This window comes from Bufo bufo, chromosome 5 (genome assembly GCF_905171765.1).
Source record: "Bufo bufo chromosome 5, aBufBuf1.1, whole genome shotgun sequence".
Lineage (NCBI taxonomy): Eukaryota > Metazoa > Chordata > Amphibia > Anura > Bufonidae > Bufo > Bufo bufo.
This window is the reverse complement of record NC_053393.1, coordinates 227,073,875-227,091,642: the sequence shown is the minus strand read 5'-3', so window position 1 is coordinate 227,091,642 and position 17,768 is coordinate 227,073,875. Positions and strand designations below refer to the sequence as shown.

Sequence of the window (17,768 nt, the reverse complement as noted above, 5' to 3'; positions counted from 1 at the left end):
GGTAGTCCCATCTGGACAGTTATGGTATAGCCACAGGGTATTGAGAATAGGGTCCAGTCTCAGGCCAATGCAAATGGAGAGGTGGCCGCCTATGCGTGGCTCTCTCCATTAACTTGTATGGGAGTCCGGAAAGTAACTAGCTAAGTAAGTGACATGGCTATTTTCAAAATTCACGTCGTAGTGAATAGAGATTGCTGTGCATGTGCAGCCACCCCTCCATTCACAGGATCCACATTTTTTGTGGAGCCGTGTGGCTGCAAATTATAGAACATGTCCCATTCTGGTCCATTTTCGGGGAGAACAATAGTCATTTCTATTGATAGGAGTGAGAACAATATGGAATGCACACAGAAGGTAACCGTATTTTGCGGATTTGTGGTTTACAGACCAAAATATGGATATGGTCAGGTGCAGGACGTCTTAATAAAGAATAGTCTAACTAGCTAATTTTGAAATAAACGGAAAATGCAAATGTGATCGCACACTACATCCAGCACTCTGCCCTCCATGCTGGATGAGACATTGGTGTACATTTTGGCCAAAGCGTATTTAAGCCACTCACCGCGTCAAGGTCGTCTCATTTGAGTGGTCCCTAACTCTTGTTCCTACCTGTTTATGGGCCATGACAGCCACATAAAGTCCAGGGAATGCAGGTCAGCATGCAAGCCAAGTACACTCTGCTTTTAACCCCGTCCGGTGCCATTACAGCTTTCATCGGATCCAGGGATGCAAGTACCAACATGCACGCTGAACCCACCATATACTTCTCCTGGAGCCAGATGGCTAATGGTAGGTTCTTTATAAGCAGACTCAGTTTTATACTGACTTTAAAACCAGCCTCCAGGACAGATTGACTGGTCAGGTGTGCTTGACTCAAAGGAGATCGCCACGCCTCCAATATATGCTACAAAGAAAAAATGTGGGGGGTTGAGCCCGCACAACCTGCCTGTAGGTGCAGATCACTATGGCGAAATACATATACAAACAGAAAATGCAAATGTGATCGCACACTACATCCAGCACTCTGCCCTCCATGCTGGATGAGACATTGGTGTACATTTTGGCCAAAGCGTATTTAAGCCACTCACCGCGTCAAGGTCGTCTCATTTGAGTGGTCCCTAACTCTTGTTCCTACCTGTTTATGGGCCATGACAGCCACATAAAGTCCAGGGAATGCAGGTCAGCATGCAAGCCAAGTACACTCTCTGCTTTTAACCCCGTCCGGTGCCATTACAGCTTTCATCGGATCCAGGGATGCAAGTACCAACATGCATGCTGAACCCACCATATACTTCTCCTGGAGCCAAATGGCTAATGGTAGGTTCTTTATAAGCAGACTCAGTTTTATACTGACTTTAAAACCAGCCTCCAGGACAGATTGACTGGTCAAGTGTGCTTGACTCAAAGGAGATCCCCTCGCCTCCAATATATGCTACAAAGAAAAAATGTGGGGGGTTGAGCCCGCACAACCTGCCTGTAGGTGCAGATCACTATGGCGAAATACATATACAAACGGAAAATGCAAATGTGATCGCACACTACATCCAGCACTCTGTAAAGGCATGGCCACAGAGGGCCTCATTTCCACCTACAGTAAGTGTGATTTATCCCTCATTATCAGCTTTTTGAGCTCCCTAAAAGAAAATAAAGAGAGGTGAAATAAGGGAAGTGAGGTATCTCCGTACAGAACGGACAAAAGGGATACAATCCCTGCATTTTAGAGAAATGCATCTAGCTGTGCAGCAAACAGGGATTAATATGGCTGAAAGAGACTTTAGGGATGCCCAGACATAACTGTTCATTCAAAGTTATGATTGTAGAAGAAGCACAGCCATTATGCAAACTTTAAGACATCCAAACTGCAATATTAGGGAAAAAAACAAGTAACCGCCCTGCTGTCGTGTTTCTGAGCCATCAGGGACCTAATACTTTTCATTTTTTTGTGGTGCACTAGGAGAATGGTACCTGTGCTCCAATATAAAGTGAGCTGGCCTCCTCTTATTTGCTTACCAGATTTATTGAACAAAAAGGTCTTGTGTTGGGTCTGATATTTGGCAATTGAAGCGCAGTAATTGTTACGCCTGCAAATGTCAGTACGATTCACAATTGGTGTAGCTGAAGATATACTGCACTTTAGCCATTTACAGTAAGGTTACATTCCCATTATAGGCTGTGAAATAACCAGTGCATAATAAATAGGCTTCTGTAACTGTGAGAGAAGCACATGAACCAGCTAAGATGCCTGAGAAGCATGGCTGTGTCTATTAATATATATTAGTGCTCATTAAATAGTACAGTACCGTCTCATGGTGTAAATGTGTTTGCTCTAAGCTCTTTACAGCTATTGTTTTTTAATGTGTTGCAGGTTGCGTGCTTGACTCACATAGCTGCAAACTTCCTTAACGGAGGCATTGAAGCAAAACGTTGGGGGACAGCGCATGGAAGCATTGTGCCATATCAGGTAGGAATCATCTTCTTATGTTCCAGGTTAGAGTAATACTTTTTTTTTACTTCAAAACCATATCCACCCAGCAGGAATACATTTATGAATGGTATCCACATTTACTCATGCTTTTTAATGTCCTAAAATTAGTGACCTTAATGCATTGTGGCAAGAAGTTCAAACGTCTCCAAGCCTGGGCAGCTCTTAAGCACGTGCAGATGTTGCTGGTGGCATGGTTTATATAAGTTTGTGTTCTGCATTCATTCTTCTACTCGCCCACTTCACTTTTCCTCTGGAATTCCATATGCACATTTGCTTTATTGATTGCTGGTCCTGCTTACCGTTCCTTGTTCTGTTGGTCTTGTGTTTAAGGCTGACTCATTCCCTGTCGTGTGATTCTGAGTGTGCATCTAATGCTGACATACCTCTGGTCTTGCTTTTTAGTCCTGTTCTACATCTCTCAGCTTTTGGATACGGCTCCTGTTCTTTAGTTTGGATGCTTCAGCGTCTAGTCTATGTACAATGTGGTGTCGTCCATTTTGTCTTGTCACATTTTGCCCAGCAGTCACTAGTAGGCCATGAAGGAAGAGTGGGGCAAATTCAATAACATTACTCATTTAAGTATCCATGATGAAAGAGGTCTCCATGCTTTTTTGCCCTTGAGCTATATTTCAATACTAAGGGTGCTGAATGAATTGCATTAAAGGGGTTATCTCATTAGAAGTGCATCTGTCAGCAGATTATTAACTATGAAATTGCTGACCTGTTGCATGTGCGCTTGGCAGCTGAAGGCATCTGTGTTGGTCCCATGTTCATTTCTGAGAAAAATGAAGTTTTACTATATGGAAATGAGCCTCTAGGAACAACGGGTCATTGCTGTTAAACCTAGAGGCTCTGCTCTCTCTGCAACTGCCAAACTCTCTGCACTTTCATTGACGGTAAAAACATCATCACTGCCTGGCCCTGTCAATCAAAGTGGAGATGGCGGGATAGTTGCAGAGAGAGCAGAGCAGAGCCTCTAGGTGTAAAGGCAACGCCCAGTTGCTCCTAGAGGCTCATTAGCATATAGTCCACAATGCATTTTGCCCACTCTGCCCACTATGAGCTAGAAAGTAGAGCTTTTCTATTAGTGTGTCTTACGTTCTGGCTGACTTGAACTGTCCTTTATATTAAACTAGCGTACATATCCAGCGTAGCTCGGGAGTCATAGTATGTATATAGCATATTATATCTATTCTGGAAGGTTCTAATAACATAATTTGTTTTTGATGCAGTGTGCATTAAAATGTATACACTGACCAGCAACCAATCACATTACAGCTTACTTTTTTCCCAAAGCAACCAGTCACAGCACAGCTTTCATTTTTCTACATTGCTTCTTACCAATTTTGTAGACCTATGTTTAACAACTGTGGTCTCCAGCTGTTATAAAACTAAAACTTCCATCATGCTCTTATGGCTGCAGGCTGTTGGGGCATGATGGGAGTTGGAGTTTTGCAGCAGCTGGAGAGCCACAGGTGGGTAAACATAGGTCTACAGAATTATTAGAAGGCAAAAAAAGAGGGACAATAGCAGTGTCTCCCACATAGTGCTCCCACACAGTGTTTATAGCCCTATAGTCCCCCCACACAGTAGTTATGCCCCATAGTGCACCATACATAGTGTTCATTCCCAATTGTTCCCTCACAAAGTATTTATACCCCATAGTGCCCTCACACAGTAGTCATGCCCCGATTGTTCCCCCACACAGTAATCAAGTGACCATAGTGCCCCCACACAGTAACCATGCCCCCCCCATAGTGCCCCCATGCAGTATTTGTGCCCCCATACACTATGTATGCCCCCAGAGTGCCCCAACAGTATCTATGCCCCCATAGTTCCCCCATACAGTAGTTATGCCCCCATAGTGCCTCTATACAGTAGTTATGGCCCATAGGCTCCCACACAGTATTTATGCCCCCATAGCTCCCCTATGCAGTAGTTATGCCCCTCTGTACTATTAATAATAATTTAAAAAAAACTAATTCTCACCTACTGTAGCCCTATTCCCCAATGATCAGAGCACATCCTGTTCCCTGCTTCACTATTGCATTGAACTGTCTTTGTGTCCCTGTCTTCAGACATACCCTTACGGGACAGCAGCGGAAATCCGGGACTGTAGTAAAATAAAAACTGTGCTGTGATTGGTTGCTATGGGCAACAAACAGTTTGTTTTTTAGACAGCACATGCAGAGAGATGAGAGGCATGACCAAATGTTAGGGCGGCCATATTCAAAAGCTATTGGCCATATGATCAGCTATCTCTCTGGACTCCCTCCCAGCATCCCCATACACATTGGCTCAGCCAAACGTGGATGTGTATTTAAAGAGGGGACAGGAAAATCCACTGCCAAAGACTTCTGGTGGCAACATATCTCCTGGGGGGAGCAAAAGGATCAGTCGAAAATATTCATTTCGCCTGATCCTTCTCTCCCCTGACTTCATTTGTCAGAGGAGAGTTGGGAGCTCCCCATACACATTAAACTGTTGGAGTATTTTTAGGAAATAACTAGCTTTAGAAAATATTTATATAGATAGATGTACAACTGGACAACGCCTGGTATATACGGTATATATAATAAATTAAATAAATAAATATACATATATCCTTGCATCTTTGGTTGTCTTTTAGACAGCACATGTAGTGAGATGAAAACATTTACCTTTGTATATACATTTAAATGCATTCACCATATGTGCTAACTGCTTTTTATATTTTAATGGAGTATTTTTGCGCATGTTATTTATTTTAATTGTATATTTTGGGGAAAGAGGGGAGATTAAAATTTTAATAATTTTATATATTTTTCTCAACTTTTTTTGAAAACTTTTTTTAAAAACTTTTTGTTAGGACTCCAAGTGGACCACAACATGCAACCACCAGAACGTCGCCCCTCCAAGTCAACAGAGAGCAGCTATGCAGGCATGGCCACCTTCCGCTCGTCGCTATGGTAGTTCCGAAAATAGCCAAGCGAGTGCTCCCGGCTTTTTTTCGGAAGTTCCATAGCAGTGAATGGACAGTGCACTGCGGCCACCTCTCTATTCGCTCCTGTTGGACTGCTGGAAATAGCTGAGGCAGCTCTTGGCTATCTTCCAAACTCCCATAGCTGTGATCGGACGATGGCTGCTCTCTGTTCACTTTGGGGGTTTCGTTCTGGAGACAGGAGCAGGTCTCACTATCTGTCATTGATGGCATATGCTAGCGGGTCATACTCCTTTAAAAAAGCCTTTTTTCATTGACGTCTACATATCCCCTCACAATTAAACGGCCAGTAACCAAACACAGAATTGACAAGCTTCACATCACTTCCAAAACAAAACCGCCATGTGACTTTAAAACATCAGCTCGCCAACATGTCTGTTGCACATCCGTTCTCTCATCAGGAGGTATCACATTTTGTGTCCTGGAGGAGCATCATTTGCTGTTTGGACCTTTTATTTGGCTTGATAAACCACACAGCGCAGTAGACGTGCTTTTAAAGCATTCCAGCTTATGCCTTTGAGTACTTTCTTTAGTCCATGTGTTCTCAGCGTAGAGCACATTTAAAGAAAAACATCTGCCATTTATTGGCCTGTGCATACATTATACTTGCTGATGGCACAATGTGTTTTAAGTGTTCGGTTTGCAAACATATTTCTCAACCTTTTATCACTAGTTTAACCCAGATGAAGAATAAATAATCAGAAAGAGCGGTTCCGTTCCTGTACATTCATTTAGTAGGAAATTAGCACCAAATTACAGAAGACATGTGGGATGTTTTAAAGTGGCGAGCCGCTTTCTCCTGAATTTTTCGGATCTGGATTTTCCTACTAGCTCTTTTGCACAGATGTCTGCTGTTTGGTAAGCAAGAACATCATAAAGAATTTTGAACATCTGCGTCCCGGTGCATGACAAATGTTGGACCACAGTCACACCAAAGCATTGTACAATGATTGTAGTATTTAATTAGATGGCAAAAACACTAAATGATGTGATTAAAGCTTCCCTTTCGCAGAGAACTTTCTCCTCGGGATATACTATATATTTATATTCAAGTCACCCGGGACTGAACTCTTCAAATGCACTGATGTCGCCATTAAAATACTCAGACGCTCAAAAGAATAGATTGATTACAATTATTGTATCATTTGCCGGCGTTGTTGCTAGCATGGTTCTTTTTTTTTTTTTTACTCGTTTTATTGAAGTTTAACAAGAGGCATGAGATATAACATTGCAAAGCTGTCACATCCCACGCAGGGGAGTTCCAAGCTTCATAGCATGCTATACAATAACATATGAATGATAGGTGGGTACATAATACATGAATCCATCACAACAAAAGTTACAGTGAGGCCTGTTTCAGGGCATGATATTCGAAGAGCATCCGGAGCATGAGAATCCACAACTCAGTGAAATACTACGGTCTGAGCTTCCCCGACACAGAGTGCATATGTAGAGGGTGTAAGGTCTGAGGAGAAGAGCACCACTCCCCCCATACTTTTTGGAACTTCTGCGGGCACTTCCTATGTATATAAACCACTTTTTCCATGAACATAGCATGGTTGAACAGTGCTTTCCACTGAGTAATTGTAGGAGTCGTGTCAGCCATCCACCTCAAAGCTACCGCTTTCCTAGCTAGGAACAGGGCCTTCCCCAGAAACACTCTTTGATGGTGCGTCCACTGCTCCTCCTCCAACACTCCAAGGATACAAATTTTGGGGCATACTGGTATCAGGGCAGGAACCATTGCCGATAAGACATCTACCACACTCCTCCAAAAGGTCTGCAAATGACCACAATCCCATATCAGATGCCAGAAGTCAGCCCCTACTTTATGACACTTGTGACATCCACTGTGAGACAATCTTCCCATTTTGTACAGTCTGATTGGAGATAGGTAGCTTCTGTGCAATATAAACAATTGAGTCAGCCTATTATTGATTGATGGGGAGACCCTAGTAGGAGTCAACAAAGCCTCCTCCCAGTCCTCCGCAGTAAGTGTAGGTATGGAGGCTTTCCACCTCTCCTCCACCTCAAGGGGCTGGAGTAGCATATGGCCTCCTAGTAAATGTGTATATAGCACAGATATGATCCCCCTGGGCCCTTAGGATCTCAGCACACCTATCAAGGGATATTTGGAGATGCTATGGCCCGGCATGTCTCAATTGGAGATAGCGGTAGAAGAGAGTGTGAGGTGACCCAAACTTCTCCTGGATCTGCTGAAAAGAGCGCAGTACTCCTCCCTCGTAAAGATCCTCCAGGGAGGTAACCCCGCTTCGCCTCCAGACAGCAGAGCCCTCCAAATCTGCCAGGTGTGAAAACATGGGATTATCCCAAAGTGGAGCGGCATCGGGCACATCTTTATAGGAATTCAATTTGGCAGCTTTCCATACCTGGTTAGCCAGTTTGTGAATAGGGAGTAACCTCCCAGGTACTAAACCCGGAGATTCTAACACCGGCCATAAGGTGGTCAAATGAAGGTACTCTTTTAGCCAATACTCCGGTCCCGGTAAGTCTCCCCGTGCTACCCATGAAGCTACATACTTCAACTGACCAGCAATGTAATACAAGAAAAAGTCAGGCAGGGCCGCCCCCCCATGAAGCTTAGATCTTTGTAGTACACTAAGGGAAAGCTTCCTTCTAGCCCTACCCCAAACAAAAGCAGCTGTTAATAAATGCAAGCGGTCGAAAAAGGCTTTGGGTACTGGAGCACATGCATGTGACAGGAGATAAAGTCCCTTCAGAAGTAGTATCATGTTGACTAAGTTTAATATTCCCATTACTGATAGCGGCAATGACTTCCAAGTTTTAAACTTATCTATAAACAGAAAATCTAAGGGGTCTATTTTTTTAGCCAGCGACGTGGAGGGATCCCTGGTGATTACAATACCTAGGTATTTAAAATTATCCACCACAGGCAGATTGTGAAATCTTGACGGCCAGTCATGTGACCATAGAGGCATAATAGCAGATTTCGTCCAGTTTATGTGTAAGCCCGAGTAAGTGCCAAACTTCTCTGTCACAGCTATCGCACTCGGGAAGGTACGCTCAGGCTCAGCCATAAATAGGAGGAGATCATCAGCATATAGGCCTATTTTTTCTTCTCTACTCCCCCGAGATATCCCCAAGTAGGACTCATCCTGTCTAATCCTCAAGGCCAGATGTTCTATCACCACAGCGAATAATAGTGGTGATAGGGGGCAGCCCTGCCTGGTGCCCCTGCGGAGCGTAAAGGATTCAGATTGCAAGTATATTAGCTGTAGGTCTCTGATATAAGATTTCAACCCATCTCACAAACTTAGGTCCAAAGCTGAAGTCTTCCAAGATCTGCAGCAGGAAGGGCCATTCTATGGAGTCGAAGGCCTTCGCTGTGTCAAGGGATGCCAAGGCTCAACGTCTCCCCTCTGCCATCCTTATCTGTGCCACAACCTGTGCTCTTCTGATATTATCAGAGGTCGTTCTGCCCGGCATAAATCCTGCCTGGTCCTGGTGTACAATGGAAGTTATAACCTTGTTTAGACGGGTAGCAAGGAGCCTAGTTAAGATCTTGTAGTCAAAATTTAATAGTGAAATCAGCCTATAAGAGCCACATTCACTCGGGTCTTTATCCGGTTTCAGAATTACTACAATGGTATCGTCATATAAAGTTTCAGGTGGTTGGTGTCGCTGATGGGATGCTGAGTATAGTTTAAGGAGTTGGGGTCCTAGTATCTCTATGTATCTGGAATACACCTCTACGGGTATCCCGTCCGGGCCCGGCGCCTTCCCAGCAAGCAGCTCCTTCACAGCCAGCTGGATCTCCTCCAGAGTTATATCTATATCTAGCAGGTTTCTGTCCTCCGCACTAAGTCGGGGGTGAGAGACCTCGGCTATGTACTCTCGCAGTTCTCGATCAGTATATTGTGCCGCAAAACTGTACAGAGATTGGTAGAAGCACCTAAAGCTGTTCAGGATACCGTCCACTGAGTCCACTACTGTCACGAGGGTATCAAGAGCCACGTCTGACTCCGTTATACCCGGGGTCAGGAAGTCGCAGCGGGTGGCTGCGCGCTCTATATCTAAAGATCACATTGTTTTTTAGTGATTGTTTTCTGTGTTTACCTTGCTATCCTTTTTGTCTCTCTCAGGGATCCGTAGCTTCTCCTCCTCAGCTGTTTCTTGTCTGCCACTCCCTACCTCCTTATATTCTCCCCTCACACTTCTCTAGTTGCCAGTTATAGAGCTTCCTGCCTGGACATCTATACTGACCCACTGGAGTGGTGAATCCTGCTTGTCGTTCCTGAGTGCTACCCTCCGGATCCCTGTTGGGCTTATTGTTGTCTCCTGTTGTCGCCCACCTGGGAATATATGTTGAGTCTGTGTTGTCTGTCTTCCCCTTGGTGTTTTCCCTTAGAGTTAGTGGTGCGGACTAGTGTTCCCATCGCCCTGTTCACTACCTAGGGCTCAGCTCAGGGAAAGCCAGGGCTTTAGGCACGTGATCGGCGTACGGGTGAGGAACCCGTCTAGGGACGTCAGGGCAGCCAGGTGCCAGCCGCCAGGTGAGTTAGGGGTCACCATCTTCCCTCTCACTTGGGCAGGGCCTTCCTCGTTCCCTCCCTCTGTGTCACGTATGTGATAGCCACGCCGACCGTGATATTATAACTGGCCCTTACTTTTTGAGAAAAAAAAAAAAAAAAATATATATTTTTTTATTTTTTATTTGTTGTTTTTTTTTTTCTCTCTACTTAGAATCCAATATGGATCCTATTGATGCCTTGGCAGAACAGCTTCAAAGCCTGTCTTTGGAGGTGGCAGGATTGAAGGCGTCTGTTCTCCAACAACAGCAGCAAATGCAGCAGACCGCACCCCCAGCGGTTGCTATGGGTAACCAGGTTGTCACTGAACCCAAGGTTGCTCTTCCCGACAGATTTTCTGGGGGAAGGGACAAATTTGCGACGTTCCGTGAGGCCTGCAAATTATATTTTAAGTTGCGCCCTTACTCCTCAGGTCATGAAGAACAGCGGGTTGTGATTGTCATTTCCCTGCTTCAGGGGGATCCGCAATCCTGGGCGTTCTCGTTACCCCCTGGTTCTCAGGCTCTTCGGTCAGTGGAGGGATTTTTTGGGGCTTTGGGTCTCATATATGATGACCCTGACCGAGTTGCCCTGGCTGAGTCGAAGTTACGGAGACTCCTACAGGGAGATCGGTCAGCAGAGGAATATTGCTCAGAGTTCCGTAGGTGGGCTACGGATACTCAGTGGAACGACCCGGCTCTCAGGAGTCAGTTCTGCTCTGGGTTATCTGAAAGGGTTAAGGATGCACTGGCGCTGTATGAGACCCCCCTTTCCCTTGATGCTGTTATGTCCCTCTCTATCAGAATAGATAGACGTCTTAGGGAGAGATCGAAAATTCTGGAGCAATTGGTTACCTCTCCCAAGCAACAGTCAGCCTGTACTGACTTAGATGAGCCTATGCAGCTAGGCGGAACTTCTCGTCAGGTCCGTCCTCCCGAGGTTCGCCGTAGGGGGAGGGCTTGTTTTTTCTGTGGGGGGAGGGGTCATTTCATTAATGTCTGTCCCTCCTTTCTCAAAAACAAAAGACCGTCCCAAAACTACTAACCCCGGGCTGTGCGGAGGATGTCAGCCGGGGGGTATACGTTTCCTCCATACGAACATCTCAATTTGTGTTACCAGCGGTCATTGTTTTTGGTGTTAAGATGGAGTCTATTTCTGTTTTTCTAGACAGTGGAGCAGGGGTAAACTTGATTGATGCCCATTTTTCCCGCACTATGGGTTTGTCTCTCTGTACGCTGCAGAGACCTATTCCCGTATTCGCTATAGATTCTGCTCCTCTGTCTCAGAGAAACCTCACCCACATTGTTCGTAATTTACACCTTCGGGTAGGGGACCACCATAATGAGTGTCTTTCATGTTACGTTCTGGAGGGCCTTCCCTCTCCGGTGGTATTGGGTCTTCCCTGGTTGATAGCGCACAATCCAGTGGTGGATTGGCAGGCCAGGGAGATATTGGAGTGGAGTGAGCATTGCAGAGAGAATTGCTTAAATAACAATTGCTTAATCGCCTCCATAGCTTCCCTACCTTCATTTATTTCGGACTTTGAGGACGTTTTTTCTGAAAAGGGTTGTCAGAAACTACCACCTCATCGTCCTTATGATTGCCCGGTTAACCTGATTCCCGGGGCAAAATTACCCAAGTCCAGGTTGTATAATCTTTCGGGTCCCGAGAGACAAGCCATGAAAGATTATATCTCCGAGAGTCTGGCTAAGGGACACATCAGACCCTCTTCTTCACCCGTGGCTGCAGGGTTTTTCTTTGTTAAAAAGAAAGATGGGGGCCTGCGTCCTTGCTTAGATTTCCGTGAGTTAAACCAGATAACCATCCGTGACCCATACCCTCTTCCTCTCATTCCTGACCTTTTTAATCAGATTGCGGGTGCTAAGTGGTTCTCCAAACTTGATCTTAGGGGGGCCTACAATCTGATTCGTATCAGGGAAGGGGATGAGTGGAAGACAGCTTTTAACACCCCTGAGGGGCATTATGAAAATCTAGTTATGCCTTTCGGTCTGACCAATGCCCCTGCTGTCTTCCAACATTTCGTTAATGATATTTTTAGTCATCTCATCGGCAGGTTTGTAGTCATATACCTAGATGATATCTTAATTTATTCGGCTGATCTGAAAACACATGAGGTGCATGTCAGGCAAGTACTGCAGGTCCTACGGACGAATAAATTATATGCGAAAATTGAAAAATGTGTCTTCGCTGTTCAGGAATTACAGTTCCTGGGATATCTATTATCTGCTTCAGGTTTCCGCATGGATCCTGGGAAGGTCCAGGCAATTTTAGATTGGGATCTTCCTGAGAACCTTAAAGCCCTACAACGGTTTTTGGGTTTCGCTAATTTCTATAGAAAGTTCATTAAAAATTATTCAGTGATCGTTAAACCCCTTACCGACATGACTAGGAAGGGGACGGATTTTTCCAAATGGTCTGTCGCCGCTAAAGATGCATTTTCCTCTCTAAAGGAGAGGTTTACCTCGGCACCTGTTCTAATTCAACCTGATGTCTCCCAGCCTTTTATTGTCGAGGTATATGCGTCAGAGGTGGGAGTGGGAGCTGTATTGTCTCAGGATCCGTCTCCTGGCAAATGGCGTCCTTGCGCTTTCTTTTCCAAAAAATTATCTTCTGCGGAGAAGAATTATGATATTGGAAATAGGGAACTGTTGGCGATTAAACTGGCGCTTGAAGAGTGGCGTCACTTCTTAGAGGGAGCAATCCACCCCGTCACGGTGATTACGGATCACAAGAACCTTCTGTACCTAGAATCGGCTAAGCGTCTCACCCCTAGACAAGCTAGGTGGTCGCTATTCTTTACCAGATTTAACTTTGTAATCACCTATCGTCCTGGGGCAAAAAATACCAAGGCAGACGCATTATCTCGTAGTTTCCCTGGAGGGGGTAATGTTTGTGATCCGGTACCTATTTTACAAAGAGGAGTGGTTGTCTCTGCTGTACACTCTGTTCTAGAGGGAAAGGTGTTAGAGGCTCAGGGGGACGCCCCGGCCTCTTGCCTCTCAGAGAAATTGTTTGTACCGTTAAACCTGCGTCTTGAATTATTAAAAGAACATCATAATTCGGCACTTGCTGGACACCCGGGTAGTAAAGCAACCTTGGAGCTTTTATCTCGTCGTTTTTGGTGGCCAAGGTTGCGTCAGGATGTAATGGATTTCGTGTCTACTTGTTCTACTTGTGCACGCGCGAAAGTCTCTCATACACGTCCAGCAGGGTCTTTATTGCCACTTTTCATCCCCAATAGGCCATGGACACATCTGTCAATGGATTTCATCACTGACTTACCGTTGTCGGCGGGTAAAACAGTTATCTTGGTAGTAGTAGACAGGTTTAGCAAAATGGTACACTTTTTATTGCGCTACCCGCACTTCCTAATGCTAAAACTCTCGCTCAGGTGTTTATCAGTGAAATCGTGAAGCTTCACGGGGTCCCTTCCGATGTGGTTTCGGATCGGGGAACCCAGTTTATTTCTAAGTTTTGGAAAGCTTTTTGTTCCCGTTTGGGGGTTCACTTGTCCTTTTCCTCAGCTTTCCATCCTCAGTCGAATGGACAGACTGAGCGTACCAACCAAAACCTAGAAACATATTTAAGGTGTTTTGTGTCTGAAAACCAAGAGTTGTGGTCATCATATTTACCGTTAGCTGAGTTTGCCATAAATAATCATTATCAGGAGTCCACTGGCAAGTCACCATTCCTTGGTGCATACGGTTTTCATCCCCAATTTTGTACTTTCAAAGAGGGGGGGTCTTCTGGGGTTCCCGAAGAGGAAAGGTTTTCTTCATCTCTTTCATCGGTATGGCAGAGGGTGCAAGTTAACTTGAAAAAGATGAGTGGTAAATATAAATGCATGGCCGATAAGAAACGGTCGCCAGGTCCGGACCTAGGAGTGAATGACTATGTGTGGTTGTCTACTAGGAATATTAAGTTGAAGGTTCCTTCTTGGAAACTGGGTCCTAGGTTCATTGGTCCCTATAAAATAGTAGCCGTCATTAACCCTGTGGCTTTTCGCCTGGAGCTACCTCAGACTTTTAAGATCCATAACGTCTTCCATAAATCGTTACTCAAGAAGTATGTTCCACCTCTAGAACCATCGCCGCTGCCACCTCCTCCTGTCATTGTGGCTGGTAATCTGGAGTTTCAAATAGCCAGAATTGTTGATTCTCGTCGGGTCCGCCGCTCTCTTCAGTATCTGGTGCATTGGAGGGGTTACGGTCCCGAGGAAAGAATGTGGGTTCCAGCGTCAGAGGTAAACGCCAACAGGTTAATTCAGACTTTCCATGCCTCTCATCCGGAGAGACCTGGTCCTGAGTGTCCGGAGGCCCCTCGTGAAAGGGGGGTACTGTCACGAGGGTATCAAGAGCCACGTCTGACTCCGTTATACCCGGGGTCAGGAAGTCGCAGCGGGTGGCTGCGCGCTCTATCTAAAGATCACATTGTTTTTTAGTGATTGTTTTCTGTGTTTACCTTGCTATCCTTTTTGTCTCTCTCAGGGATCCGTAGCTTCTCCTCCTCAGCTGTTTCTTGTCTGCCACTCCCTACCTCCTTATATTCTCCCCTCACACTTCTCTAGTTGCCAGTTATAGAGCTTCCTGCCTGGACATCTATACTGACCCACTGGAGTGGTGAATCCTGCTTGTCGTTCCTGAGTGCTACCCTCCGGATCCCTGTTGGGCTTATTGTTGTCTCCTATTGTCGCCCACCTGGGAATATATGTTGAGTCTGTGTTGTCTGTCCTCCCCTTGGTGTTTTCCCTTAGAGTTAGTGGTGCGGACTAGTGTTCCCATCGCCCTGTTCACTACCTAGGGCTCAGCTCAGGGAAAGCCAGGGCTTTAGGCACGTGATCGGCGTACGGGTGAGGAACCCGTCTAGGGACGTCAGGGCAGCCAGGTGCCAGCCGCCAGGTGAGTTAGGGGTCACCATCTTCCCTCTCACTTGGGCAGGGCCTTCCTCGTTCCCTCCCTCTGTGTCACGTATGTGATAGCCACGCCGACCGTGATAACTACCCGGCCCTCGGGATTCTGTATACGTATGACTGGCGGTGACATTTGGTTAGTTTTGGCTATATGAGCAAGGAGCCTTCCTGCTCTATCCCCAGACTCAAAGGACTGTTGCGTCATAAAGAACATCCTACGCTCACTCTTTTCTTTAAGATGCATCATGTAAGATCTACCTCTAGTCATCCATTCTAATCTATTCGCCTCCGAGGGGTCAGAGCAAAACGAGGCCTCAGCTTCCCTGCATTTTGCGTGCAAGTCCATTTCTTGACGTACAGTATCCTATTTAACATAGGAAATAGAGGATTTTAAACAGCCTCTCAGGTAGGCTTTCAAGGTGTCCCATAGAAGCAGATCATCCGTCTCTTCACCCTGCATTTCTAGAAATACTTGTAGTTGATTGGGGATTCTATCATTAGGGGTCATCAGAGAGAGCCAGAAGGGATGGATTCTCATCTTACCCCCTCTAGAGGCGGCTCCCGACACTCTCAGTCGTGCCAATACAGGGGCGTGGTCTGAGGGACCCTGCGGTTCATACTGAATATCAACCAGATCAGTGTAGACTGCAGCATTGCCCAGTAAATAATCAATCCTAGATAGCGCACCTCTAGCGGGTGTAAAACAGGAATACCCCCTCAGTTGCGGATTTCGAAGTCTCCACATGTCCAGCCATCCCATCTCTGCGGCAAGTCTATACAGAGTGGTAACGGAAAAAGATCCGTCCACTCTCACCCCAGCTGGATGGTATCTATCCAGGCATTCCTGCATTACCATGTTAAAATCTCCCATACAGAGCAATCGGGCCGTGGGATATTGAGCAGCAATCCCAACATCGTCTGAAGTAATGAGACCTTGGCAGGGGGAGGGTTATATAAGTTAATTAAAACATAGGGAACATTGTTGATAAACCCATATGCAAAGGTGTACTGCCCCTCAGGATCTGCTGCAGATTGCTGAACCTCCCACTTAAGACTCCTGTGAACAAGTATGGCCACTCCCCTAGAGTGTGAGGTTCCATACGCCTGCAGAGACCACTGCACCCATGGTTTAATGAGTCTACTCCCAGTGTCAGACGTCAAGTGAGTTTCCTGTAGTCCCAGAACGTGAGGGCTATACCTTCTTATGTGCGAAAATACAGCTATCCTCTTGTTCGGAGCCCCCAAGCCTCTCACATTCCAGGACATTACTGTTAGAGACCCCATGAGAAAAGCACAGAGTTCCCAAGGAGGATAGAGACCCTCCTGTAGCATTAGCAATTGACACTCCTCCCCACCTAAGTCGCCGCTAACAAATGACCATGCCTTCAGCATAAAAATTAACATGTAACATAACATGCAGTTAACTAACAACCATTGATACACACCTAGTGCAAACATTATTGTGGTTGTTCTGTGGCAAAGTATTCGGGGACCTGCACGGGAAAGTAGTTGTTAAGCCCATACAGGTAGCCGAACGTTCCCTGTACATATCTAGTGAGTAAGCTGCGGGAGCAGAGGAATAGAAATGGGCGCAAACATTAACACCCAGACCCCCCTCAGGCTATATCCTTAACAACACTAACAAGCCGAGAGGGCGCAGAGGTCTGGAATCAAAATGTCCCACATTGTACTAAGAATGGATAAAGAAATAAAATAATATGCATTTGTACAGTGGCAAGGCTCGCACATAGCACTACGCGGTGCTTAGATATACTTGCAGTGTCGGTCATAGCAACAGAATTAGCGCGGTCTTGGGCGCCTAGAGATCCAGTCCTCCGCTTCCTTAGGGTCAGTGAAAAAGACTGACCGGTCACCATCTATCACACAAAGGCGCGCTGTGTAGGCCATAGAGTACTGCAAGTTCAGCTCACGAAGGCGTCTTTTAGCTGAAATGAAGGTGGCCTTCTTCTTTTGAAAATCTGCTGAAAAGTCAGGGAACAGTGATACATTGGCGTTATCATGCGTGATCACCCCCTTGTTCCTTGCTTGACTAAGTATTAGGTCCCAGTCCTTCCAGTTGAGTAAGCGGGCTAGTAAAGGCCGCGGCGGAGCTCCCGGGGGAGGTGGTCTGGCAGGGACCGTGTGTGCTCTTTCAACTGCATACGCTGTGGAAAATGCAGCATCAGGGAATTGGGCCTTGAACCACAGCTCTAAGAAGTTGGCAGGGTCCCGGCCCTCCGCTCTCTTTTAGGGATGCCTAGGATCCTCACGTTGTTGCGCCAGGCCCTGTTCTCCAGGTCATCGCATTTCTGCCGCCACAACCCGACTGACCGCTCAACCTCCTGCAGTCTCGAATCAAGTGGTCTGGTAAAATCCTCTAGAGCTGAGACACTGTCCTCCGTCTGTCTCACTCTCTCCCTCAGCTGCTGTACATCCTGCCTTAGTGTGGACTGGCAGAAGGAAATCGCTGTCAGGAGCTGTTCTGATACCGCTTTCAGGGTAATTTCAGGCTCTCCAGCATCCTCAGGCTCCATATGCTGTGCGGCTTGCCCGCGCGTGACTGCTGCACGTGGAGTGCCGGGCGCCATGTTGATTTTCCTGTCGGGCATACTCTTTAAGTTTGTCAGCCGCAGTTTGCGCCTTGCTGGGACCCATCTCGCGCTGTCTAGGCTTCCTCCTTCTCCTCTGCACTTTCCACTCAGAGTTTGGGGTAGGCAGCTTGGCAGGATTAGTCAGGATTCTGTACAGGGAACGGAGCAGCTCTTAAGTGCGTGCGCTTAGCCATGCCCCCCCTAGCATGGTTCTTTATGTGTTTTTCTGGCA

The 17,768-nt window shown here is 46.2% G+C and overlaps 1 protein-coding gene across 2 annotated transcripts in view; it reads left to right on the top strand.

The window, feature by feature from the left end:
* The window catches only part of SUGCT (succinyl-CoA:glutarate-CoA transferase), a 1,029,682-nt gene that overhangs the window by 194,622 nt on the left and 817,292 nt on the right, over nucleotides 1-17,768 (top strand). For both annotated transcript variants that reach the window (XM_040432683.1, XM_040432681.1), the window contains exon 9: nucleotides 2,366-2,461. In XM_040432683.1, coding sequence (XP_040288617.1) covers nucleotides 2,366-2,461 — 96 coding nt within the window. The remainder of the gene's footprint in view (nucleotides 1-2,365; nucleotides 2,462-17,768) is intronic.